The sequence below is a fragment of the Condylostylus longicornis genome, unplaced genomic scaffold (genome assembly GCF_029603195.1).
Source record: "Condylostylus longicornis isolate FDR11 unplaced genomic scaffold, ASM2960319v2 ptg000048l, whole genome shotgun sequence".
Classification (NCBI taxonomy): Eukaryota; Metazoa; Arthropoda; class Insecta; order Diptera; family Dolichopodidae; genus Condylostylus; species Condylostylus longicornis.
The window spans coordinates 2,545,788-2,558,427 of record NW_026578017.1 but is presented as its reverse complement, the minus strand read 5'-3'; the positions used below and the strand labels follow the sequence as shown (position 1 = coordinate 2,558,427).

Genomic DNA, 12,640 nt, shown 5'->3' with positions numbered 1-12,640 from the left:
GATCAGTTAAAGTACAGAGTTAGTTTTAAATATTTGGAAATTTAATAAAGTTAGCATTTATGTATCGAATTCATATGTCCAAAGAGATAATTTTAAATATTTCTAAAGCTAGCAGAATGTCATGAAATTTGGCAAGAAAATTCTGAATTATAATTGAACAGTGTAATTCGGTTGGCTAACGTCGAATGACACATTTTTACTTGTTTTTATATTATTTGGATAAAATTAATTTTTTCAAAATCCTTGAAAGTTAAAAATGAATGATAATACAAAGGGAGAAAATCTGAAAAAGAAGGCAGGACAAAATATAGAAGGAGAAGACAGTTTTTTTTTAATTTTTAATTTTTTTTGTTTTTTTTTTGTTTTTTAATTCACTCATACAAATACAATAATTATTATTATCGGTACCAAGTATTTATAGAGTTTCATATCAATCTTCAAGATTTGAGGGAATTCATTGAAAAGTGCGTATTTTGAATAGATTTAAATTTTTTAAGATTATAAATTACAAAAGATATTAAACTATAATTTTCAAAAGAATTTAAATTATGTTAATTGAATTTCGAGTATAAGTGCCCCAAATTATTTTGAAAGTAAAATAGTAGTAACCTTTGGAAAAGCTCAGATTTATGAGTTCTTAGTGGAGTACAAAAGTTAAGTTTAAAACTTTACGAGTTTATGTTTTAGTGAATGCCTTTTAAATTAATATAGCTTTATTACATAACTTATTATATAATTTATTTTTTTTGCCACAAGAATTAAAAACATGCTAAATGATACAGCAGCAAATTTTAACAAATTTTTCATTAATTTTCGTCTTAAATTGCCTTTCAAATAATTTAGAAGAGTAGTTTAACAAAATTAATTATTAGAAAACGCATATATTGCATAATGCAGTTTTAATTTAAGCAAAAATATTTGTTTGGTTATGCCTTTTTCAATATAACAATAACGGAATTTCTTAAAAATAGTTCTAATAATTTTGCGTTAAAATAAATTTACATTTTCTTTTCATTCGAATTGATTAGAAAAAATAATAGCAAATTCAAAATATAACACCAAATTGTTTTCATAATATTAATATTATTATAAAATAAAATTTTATAGCTTCTTTCATATAAAACAAATTTTTATAGCTATTTTCATACGGAAACTTCTTTAGTATATTTAGTTCGATCATTTAAATCTAGCACTAATTTGTCATTTTTAGTTTTACGTTTTTTAACACTACTGTTATTGCTACTAGCTATGCAATCACCACTACTACCTCCACAACCCCCAGCACCATTATCGGCACAATCACCGGCAAGATCTTTACTATGTATACTTATACTTGTACTACTTGCTGTTATAATATTTTCTTCATTACCACTGCAACTTCCTGTTATACTTTTACCACTTTCATCACATAAATTTATGTTATGAACACTATCATTATCATCAAAACTTGGTGTTACAATGCTCCCAGTTTGTGGTGGTGATTTACTAATATGTAATAATATTGGACTGTCAGAATCCATTATATTTGCTTTAATTTCATCATTTCCTGATATTTTAACATTATAATGTGCACTAGCTAATATACTACCTTCACTTATTCCACCATCGGCAGTACAATCATCACCATAACAGCTGCTATCATCTGTTGAATGAAATGATATATCATCATCATGGTGAATTAATGTTTTACTTAATTTTCTTTTAGCATATTGTATAGGTATTGATTGTTGTGTTGTGTTATCACCACTATCTACTATATTTAATTCGATGTCACATTTTTTACTATTTATTAGATTACTACTATTATCACTATTACCGTTATTTTTACTACCATTACTATTATTATTACTATTATTATTATTAATATTATTACAACATCTTGAATCTTTAACTTTTGATTTTATTTTATTACTAGTAGTACTTAGGTTTCTATTATCAGGATCTTCATTTAGCAAACTAATGATACGATTAAACTCACTACATTCATTGTTATTACACATAATTTTTTCATTATTTACAATTATCAATTTTTTTTTACAATTATCACATATTAAAAAAGTTTCAATTAATTTATTTTGATTATCACATTTTGAGTTGGCTTTAATGTTATTACCTAATTTTAATGAATGTGCTTCCAATTTTTGTGCAACGTTGGTTAAACTAATCGAAATTTCATCAATTGTTTTCGATGTTTTTAAATTACTAGAATTTATTGTTGATGATTTTGGAACAGTTTGCTGATAGAGATTACTATTTTTTTGATGTTGATGATTGTTTGATGACAACTGCGACTGTTGATTACTTATTGAATGCAATTGCGGTAATTGCATTAAACTATTTGAATTTTGTTTATAAATGCTTGATGTGCTAATAATGGGTGACTTTAATTCTTTTTGTAATTTTAGTGATGATGATGTACGAACAGTTAATACTGATGAAACTGCTGGTTCAGTTACTTTAGCGGTGGGCGGTTGTGGAGAATTAAAATTATACAATTGATTATTTTGTTCAATTTTTGTGGTGATATTTCTAATAGGTGATTGTTTTGTTGATATTGAAATAGCTTGGCGTTCATTGAAATCATCCACAGATTCTGAACACATACATTCTAATTTTAAATTAGAAAAACTTAATATATTTTTATTACTTGGTGAGTCGATTTGATTACACGAAGATACTTTTGAAATTGTTTTAGCGCAATTTGAACAAATTGGTTCGGAATCCGTTTTCTCACTATTTATTTTATTTAAAAACTCATCACCTGTTAATGATGTATTGATTGATTTTTCTACAGCAATTGTTTTTGTTGTTTTCTCAATAATAGTTACTTGTTTCTGAGTGTTTCCTACTGTAGCTGCAGCTGGTGTGCTATTATTATTTTGCGCAAATTTCTGTATATCATTAACGGCAAATATTGATAAAGAACCGATATTGTTATTAGTTGCATTCGTACCAGTATTGGATGCAGTAGTCGACTTAGTAACTAAATTTAATTGTTGACTTGTTGTGCGTAGACTATCTAAAAGGCTTGATATTGTCATAACAGCAATTCCTTTTGGTGGTGCTGATTCTTGTATGCGCTGTAATTGGTAACTTAATTGTCGAATTTCTTCAAGAGCTTCTTGGTCAGACAGTTTCGTATCTAAATGCAAATTATACAAAAAAATACATTATGATCAAGTTTTAATGGTAAAAGTAAGGTTGAACTAAGTGTTATTTAATGGTACTAAAGGTAGAAGTGAACAGAATATTTTGTACAATGCTTTATAAAAACTTTTTACAATAGCGATGTTGGAAATATTAAAAACAAATATATTTATCTAAACCAACCTCTAAATTAAATCAAAAGTTAATTGTTGTTAAAGAAGAAGAAGCGTAAAATTTATTTTAGTTATGACGTACATAGTACATTTTATAATATACAAACAGATTGATGAAAAAAAACAATAGTGACATAATTAATGAGAACAGCAGAGCTTCGTTCTCCAAATAAGATACAACTCTGAATAAGCTACTTTTTCACCCATACTCTGTTTGTCGCATCATTTGGGGTGATGGGATATTATTGAAAAAAAGTTTGATTTTTTAATGTAAAATTTCGAATTTCGGAATTGATTTTATTCAGAAAATTGCAAGATTTTTAAATAATAACCCATCACGTCAAGTGATGCGACTAACAGAATATGGGTATTTTTTTTTCTTACCTTGGCCTCATACATCTTCATTGAAAAAAAAGAAATTTAATCAAAAAACTGCTATAATTGAATATTTTCGTAGCAGATATTTACAAATTTTCCTAAAGTTTACTTTTATTATACCATTACTAATATGTTAATATAAATACTTTTGAGGTTCAATTGGCATGAAATACAATATTTATACTCTGACGGAGATGTTAAAGCACTCCAAACAGATTTTTCCCTTAGACCAATATATAACGTTGAAAGGACAATACTGTTCCACTCATGGTAAAAACAGAAGAGCTATTATTTTGTAAATGAGTTCTTCTACACTCCATTAATTAAAACACTTCATTAATAAGATGTTTCGAAAGTATTTTTGAAATGAAACTCGAAGTGGTGCGCATAATTTCAAAAAATAATTATGGCAGAAACTATAATATGTATAAGTAAATATGTATATAGTTTTCGGTTATGTTCTGAAAAAATTTTTGTTTTTTTTTATTGTATTATTACTTATGAGCAATAAAAAAAGTAAAAATATACTAAAAGAAATTTAATTAATTTAATTGAAAATAAAAATTAAATTTATTTGCTATTTTAAATTTCTTGAAGATGTTATACAATTATTCTCAATAATTACTTGTAAAATTACTGAAATTTTAAATAGTATACAGCAAACTTTGAATTCACTAACGTGCGAGTCACTGAAGAGATTTTTTCAAAATTAAAATTTATAATTTTGGTAATTTTTTGATCATACAAAATCTGATGAGATCAGCACATAACCGTATGCAAGGACTATTGGCTAGTTTAGCAAAATCGTTATATTATTGTGAAAATGCCTTTTAAACACATCTTTTAAGAAAGTCAGGAAACTTTTCGTTAGTATACTTAGAAGGGGGAAAATTTGGCTTTTACAAGAGTTTCACTTTCAATCATTGAAAAGTTCATCAGTTAGTTTTTGCAACCAGGGCTGAAATGTTAAGAATTAATTTTAAGAAATTCCACAAATTAGTTTTCTAGATATTGAGCCTTGATTTTCCCAAATAATTTGTAAATTCTTTGTTTTAACATCTCTAATTCGAATATTAAATTTCAGAGAAATTGGTTGATTATTTCTCTTATATGCGTGAAAATATAAAATCAGCCCTCGAAAAAGGTTTAATGTTAACTAAAAGCTTATTAGCGTTTGAAAGGCATTTACATAATCTTCTGTAACATTTTTGCTAAACTAGATAACATACGTGTTAACCACATTAATTTTTTTTGTTTTTATTTTAAACATTGAAAACTGTGATAAATTTCCCTTATTGAAAAAGTGTAATGATAAATAAATCTTAATAATTTTTTATTATTAAAATCTGGATTATTTTTAGTAGAACAGCATGTTTTTTAAACAAAAGAAATTATTTTCATAGAAATGCAAAATTTTTATGTAAATTTTTTATTTTTTTTATGTGTATAGAAAAAATATATTTACCAGCTGTATGCATTTGTGCTGTTGATGTTGAAGTGCTAGGATTTGCAAATGTACGTATTTGAGGTCTAAAGTTAAACTTTGCTCCAGATTGTTTGCCACCCATTGCAATAGCCTCTTGTGATTTACCACTCCGTAAGACAATGTAAACCTAACAAGATTATTATTCAATTAATTTTAACAAGCAATTAAAATTATTTTATGTAAATTAAGTAAAAGTATATAAACACACAATTATTTATCAATAGGAATTAAGCATGTGGTGACGGATTCTATGGTAATACTTATACCGTTACAATAAATGAATAAATTTTGTTCTTAATAGTTGCTGTAAAGATGTTTTATAGCTCTGTGTAAAAATTGCTATAGGAATATATTCGCATTTTTCATATGAAGGGAAATAATGATTCAAACTAATTTACCACTAATATACTTTTATATGCAACAGTAAATACATTCTTTTTCTATATGAAAATGTATAATAATGATATAAAATCTTTAACTTGAAATAGTCTAAGTACGAAAGCAAAATTTTATTAAAACAGCTGTTTACATAGAATTAAATTGTGTTGATAATTTTATGAATAAATGCAAAAACCTTGGAATATAAAATCCTACTGAAAGAAGTCTTAACAAGAGGGCAAGACAGAGAATAAAATTTGAATATTAATAGTTTATTCTTTTAATAAATACAATTTTTAGCACTTTTCCAAAAAAAATTTGAAAAATGTGCTACATTACAAACCATTGGTTGACCCAACTTCATTTAATTTTAAATATAAAACGAGAAAAAAAATAGAGTTGACCTTGTCAACTCTGTGATACCCGTACGAATTTGTTATCCTATGTGCCAATAACTAATGTGCCATAACTAACTATAGGGCAGACTATGACTTTAAGTTGCCGTATTACCATATTAATTTATGCAAAATTTCAGTACTATGTGTTTTTCAAAATACTGGTTGTGCCAAACTACTATTGAAGTTGTATGGCAGCTACCAGAAAGAGCCAAGAAATTTCAGCGAATTTTATCAAGCACATCGGCCCTACTAATACTTATATTCACTTGTGTGAAATCTCAATATCACAGCTTTTATAGTTTCTGAGATATAGCCAAATAACTTTTGAAGTTGTATGGCAGGTACCAGAAGGAGCCAAGTAATTTCAACGACTTTTATGAGACACATTGGCCCTACTAATATATTCGCTTGTGTGAAATTTCAATACCATAGCTTTAATAGTTTCTGAAATTTAGTCAAATAACTTTTGAAGTTATATGGCAGGTACCAGAAGGAGCCAAGGAATTTTAACGAATTTTATTAAGCACATCGGCCCTACTAATATATTCACTTGTGTGAAATTTCAATACAACAACTTTTACAGTTTCTGAGATATAGCCAAATAAATTTTGAAGTTGTATGGCAGCTACCCGAACCGGTACCCCGATCATGTCCAATTTAAATAGGGTTCTGGCACTTACTACAGTAAATCATTTGTGAAAATTTGGTGAACTTAGCTCTATTAGTTTTTGAGTTATCGTTGGGACGGACGGACGGACGGACGGACGGACGGACAGACAAAGCTAAATCAACTCAGAATTTGACGCTGATCAAAAACATACACTTGAGTCTATATCTAACACCGTTATTTCTTAGCGTTACAAACGGTAAGGCAAATTTAGTATACCCTTCGAACATACGTTCGTACGGGTATAAACAACGTTAAGTTGTTGAACTCTCTCCAATATGCTCCCCTGTTTTTGAAAAAAGCACACTTGTTACAATTAAGTAATATTATTTGTGCAAAATATAAAGACAAAAAGCTTTTGAATTAATTTTGCACTTTATAAATTGAATTTGAACGAAAATTGGAAGTCAGCTTTCAGTATCAGTGACTTGTACGGTAACAATAAGGTACAGTATGGAAAAACGAATTCATACCACATTACCGTCTTATTTTATACTCTAAACATTTGTAAAGGGTATATTATGTATTTATTTTGGTTCATAACCTTTTGAACAATAGCATGCAGTGATGCTTTGATTTACGCTGTTCGTCTGTTCATCAGTTCGCTTGAACTCAAAAACGAAAAGAGCAAACATTACTCAACTTTCAAAAATTGTTTCTTTTCTGCCACGCATTTTTTTCAAATTGAATCAAGTCCAACGACCTTAAAATCTCATTTTAAATATTTGAAAAAATAATCAAGCTAGCCACATGAAATTTTGAAGTCAATTATGACAAAGGTACATGCTAGAAGTTTTATTAGAATGGCTACATACGTTCAGATGGCTGTATTGCAATATTAATTGTATATTTCAAAACCTAATGTATGTATGTAAAGCATGAAAATTAGTAGGAGGTGCCGAGTTATGTGTAGCTTATACACGCCTCAAATATTGCAGCTATGAAAAATGCTACATCTATTGTGAAAAAACTTGGTAGGCTTATGAAATTTACTATTATTGACCATCTATTTATATTTGGTGAATTCATATCCATTAGTTTTGAAACATTGTTAAAATATATACCTAAAATTATAATTAATACATTGTGTATTACGAACAATTTTCTACGTTACCAAACAACTGTGAAATATATAATATTCTACGGTATAAGAATGAAATGTTTTCTTTGTAAAAAATAATTTGTAGAATTACTAGAATGCTTCTAAATAAAACTTAAAAGAAAAAGTATTTTTTTTTAATTAATAATTTATATTTTACAGTTTCAGAAGAGTGGGATTAAAAAAGTTTTCTCGAGTAGAAACCGTTTAAAATTAAATTATTTTTTATATATAAACATATAAATTAAAAGTTGTTTATTGTTGAAATAATCATTAATTATTCTCTTTCATATGTGCTATATTGATATATTTATAGAGGGGTGTTTCATAATCGATAATCAGTAAAAAATTTTATTGGCAATAGTTTTTTCCTGCATTTAAATAAAGTCTTAACTTCAGAACCATGAGACAGAAATAATTTTAAAAAAAAATTCACAAATTTTTTTCCAAAAATCCAAGGAAGTGAATATATCGTAAATTCAAAATAAGTTCCTAAAAATAAACCTTCGCGATTATTAAATTTCACCCCAACTTAGGGCTTTTTCGATAATTCAGTTCTGTACTGAAAGATGTAACTTAGGTTTGTAAAAACTTTTTACGCATACTTACAAACTTCTACAATCTGAATGACATATCTTTGCATGTCTGAAATGTCTAAATTTTTTTTTAACAAGCTTTTATTTTGTTGTTTGCAAATTGTCAATTTTATAAAAATAAAAAAAGAAAGATGTCTGAAGAACAAAAAAAATTTCTAAGCAAATATGTTACAGATCAGATAATTGATCTACTTAATGAAAAAATTGAAAAAAGTAATATACGTTTTTATCTGGAAAATAAAAGAAGACGATAGCATTTGTTACTAACATACATTAAAAAAAACGAAAAGAACCTTGTACCTAAGGTACCCAATTACTTAGAAACAATCAATTTGATGCCGGATACCATATTTTTTGAACATTTCAGGATGGAGCGCGATTGTTTTGTAGTAGTTTGTTTCATCATCAAGTCTGGCTTGTATCAACATTTTTATTTTACATTTATCCCAAAATTTTTAATTTTCTAGCTCTCTATGAAAGAAAAACATAAATTATTAAATGTACAAAACAAAAATTGCATAAATTTACCCCATTAATTCTTCAATATCCGACATTTTTCTATTTTATTAATTTTCACTTTTATTGCAGTATTAAAAAAAAATCTTTAAAATTGCCTAAGAACTTAAAGCTCAATCGTATTTTCGAACGAGCTTTTTTTGCACGAGAACATTATCGAACATTCTACTTTTACAGATTTTGCAGATTCGATTTATCGAACGTGCTTTACATTCAGAACTAAGTTAGAACTGAATTATCGAAAAAGCCCTTATTCAACTTTTTAGCACTTTTCCAAAAATTTTTTGAAAAAAAGTGCTTATTAGTTTCACTCTGTCCGTCCGTCCGTCCGTCCGTCCGTCCGTCCGTCCGTCCGTCCGTCCGTCCGTCCGTCCGTCCGTCCGTCCGTCCGTCCGTCCGTCCGTCCGTCCGTCCGTCCGTCTGTCCGTCTGTCCGTGTGTCTGTTTACAAAACTTCTACACCCTTGAAGATAGAAAGCTGAAATTTTGTACGTACATAGACCTTTACTAGAAACTTATTTCTGTAGAACAAAATTTTTACCTATCTCCCCCCCTCTAGAAGTTATATCCCCCCAAAACCCTAAAAATGACCTTTTTTAACTACTTGTTGCAGTGAAACCATAAGCATTTTTGAAATTTTGCAAACACAGAAAGGCAGCGGCTGCTTCCCCTACCGCAGTATACTATAGTTAAACTTTAGAAAAACAAAATGGCCGTTCAAATTTACCGTTATCTAAAGTCCTTTTTTTCCAAATTTTTGATGTCGTTTTTCTTCCAAACCCCAGCCCGTAGAAGCTTGAAATTTTAGGAGCTTTTAGATATTAGCAAATAGTTTATTTCGTTAGAAGAAAATTTTTTTCCATCTCCACCCCCTCTCAAGTTATCGCCTCTTGAAATTTGTAAAATTTGAATTTTTGACACCTTATATTTCCGAAACCGCAAGCTTTTCCAAATTTTTATAAACGCAAAAAGCTAACGGTAAATTCCATGAAATTAAAAAATATAATTATTTTTCTTAACTCACACAATTAAACCTTAAAATCGAGCATTATGTTAACCCCTTTTTATATTAATTTTCGCTTTATTTCAAAGACTGCATATATTCGTCATCCTAAATATATGCAATCCTAGAAATAGTTTTGTATATGAATGAAAATAATTTTAATAGTGTGGTAGGTACACATAGATTGTATTTAAAAGCAGAATTTTCACTTGTTGAAGGGAAAAGTGCTACAATACAAACCATTGGTTTGACCCAACTTTATTTTTTTTTAATTTCATGTTTGTTATAAATAATTATAAAAAACTTCAGCATTTGTTAGCTGGAATTATTTAAGATTCCACTATGTACAAAAATTTACATAAATATGGTTTACTTACTTTACTTCCAAATATTAAACCCAGCAACAGTGTTACTGTTAATTGAGTATGACAGAAAAATATTATGAATAATAAATCTGGATTCGCTGGCGATTGCAAAAATAACCTGAAATTTATAATAAAAAAAAAGTAAAATTCATTTATTTTTAATTACCAAGAAAATTAACTTTTTATTACAAAATTTATAAGGTGTAAAGAGATTCACTGAGATTGTATGTATTTAATTTTTTTATTATTATTAAAATTTTTTTTCCGTCTTTTTATTTGTTATTCTTGATGGTTAAAAAATAAGAATAATAAAAATTAATTTTAAGAAATTTTTAATTTTTTTTATAACATAAACTCTATGAAATTTATTATTAACCAGGTTTTTTGAAGAGATTTTTATAGAAAAGCAGATATTTTAGAATTTAAAATAGCTATTTAAGATATTAAAATTTTTATAAAATTTTCAAAAACAAATTTGTTTTTAATTTTTAACGGAAGTTTAAGGTTTTTAGTTTATTTATTCAGATTTATCAAAATAGATTTCTTTTGCAATTTCTAGTTTAATGAGCTTTTAACACACTTCTCTAGTAAGCTTCTATTTTTAAAGTAGAAATTCGTACAACAAAATTTTTCAAATTCATACAAACTCTTTTTGACTTATACCCAACAGAATAAGCAAAAAATGTGCTTATAAGTTCATTCGTTCTACCGTGGGTGTATTTATTTACAAAATTTATATTTACATATATACTTTGAAGATATATAGCGAACCAAAATTTTGTACACAAATTTATCTTGCTGAAAAACAAATTTTTGTAGAAAACGAGAAAAAATATAGTTGACCGTATCGTACGAATTTGTTATCCTATGTGGGAATAAATATGCTTAGTTGACTATGGGACAGTCTATGACTTTAATTTGCCATATTACCATATTAATTTATGCAAAATTTCAGTACTATGTTTTTAATATTTTTTATGAAAAACGAGTCAGGAAATTCGAATAATTTTTATCACACATCACAGCCCTAAAAATACACTTGTTTTCACAAGATTTCTATGTTATAATTTCAATAACTTCTGAGATAATGCCAAATAATTTTTGGAGTTGTATGGCTGCTTCCAAAAAGAGTCAAGCAACTTCAACGACTTTTATAAAACACATTGGCCTTACAAATGTATTTATTTGTACGAATTTTAATTTTAATAACTTCAGATGCCAAATGGTGTCTACATTTGGAAAATATTTTTTTCAAATTTTTAAATTGCACCCAATCTGAGAAAAATGCATTTAAATTTTTTTTGTTTTTTTGTAATACAAAATTCTAGTTTTTCTTTTCAAAAATTTCAAATTTTTTAAAATCAATTTTTGTTTTTCAAACTAAAAGTTTGTATAAAATTTCGTTTCAATTTTGTTATTATTTGTTACATTTCAATAAAAACATTAAAATTCAGATTTTTTATCAAAATAACGACTCTTAAAAATGTCAACTGTTTTTTCGAGTGACTTTTGTCATAAAAAATTAATGACACTTGGTAATTATAGCGTTTAAAATGAATAAAAATCAAAAATAATGGAAAATTGGACCATAAAATCTTGACATAGAAATGGTTTTTGTGCTAAAGTATCGAATGTTAAGTAAAAATATAAAAAATTAAGTTTATTTGCATGAATACAAAAATGCAAAATTGTTGACTGGTGCAATTATTGACATGGCTTAATAGTGTAATTATTGGCACCCAAATAAAACTATTGGCTTGGTAGAAATGTACAATTATTGTCATATCTTTATGAGAAAATAAAAATAATAATTTTTGAAAATTAATTTTATACATTTTATACACCAGAGACAAGTAGATAGCAGAAGGTATGCAGTTTTAATTTTATCTGTTACATTTGGCATGATCTTTTTACATATGTAAGATTTAATTCAAGGTTACCTCAAATCTCAATGTAGAAAAAGAAAAAATGTACTTTAAATGCTGACCAAATCACTGACCAAACTGTCAATGATTGTATTTTCAGACTTTCAGTGTTAATAATTGTACTTTCAGACATTATAACTATTGACACTCCGTGTTAATATTTCAAATTTATCGACAATTTGATCAGTTATTAACACCCCTATTTTATAATCATTAAAAAATATTTTGTTTTAATTTTTATTGTTTAGGCATAAAATTAAGCATTATTCAAAAGTTACTAAATTCACATATTAAAGTTCATAATGATTAGAATCCATCATTATTTTTGGTTTTTTAATATTCCAAAAGCGCTATACCAATTGGGGTAATAATAATTATGTGGAATTTTCAGAGTGTCTATAGTTGTACGCGTTTCGCTAAATTTAGTAAAAGACTGTTTTTTAAGTGTTTTCACAGTTCAATGTCCTATTTAACTATTCATTTGTTCGATTCAAATTGTTTTCCTTGTAA

The 12,640-nt window shown here is 27.1% G+C and overlaps 1 protein-coding gene across 1 annotated transcript in view; it reads right to left on the bottom strand.

Annotated features, from left to right (window-relative positions):
* Positions 1–1,116: 1,116 nt before the first annotated feature.
* LOC129611022 (uncharacterized) overlaps positions 1,117–12,640 on the bottom strand; it is a 149,391-nt gene continuing 137,867 nt past the window's right edge. The window contains exons 12-14 of the mRNA XM_055523927.1: positions 10,218–10,323; positions 5,164–5,311; positions 1,117–3,142 (exon numbers count right to left, since the gene is read on the bottom strand). Of these exons, the coding sequence (XP_055379902.1) occupies positions 1,143–3,142; positions 5,164–5,311; positions 10,218–10,323 (2,254 nt within the window). The 3' untranslated portion in view covers positions 1,117–1,142. The remainder of the gene's footprint in view (positions 3,143–5,163; positions 5,312–10,217; positions 10,324–12,640) is intronic.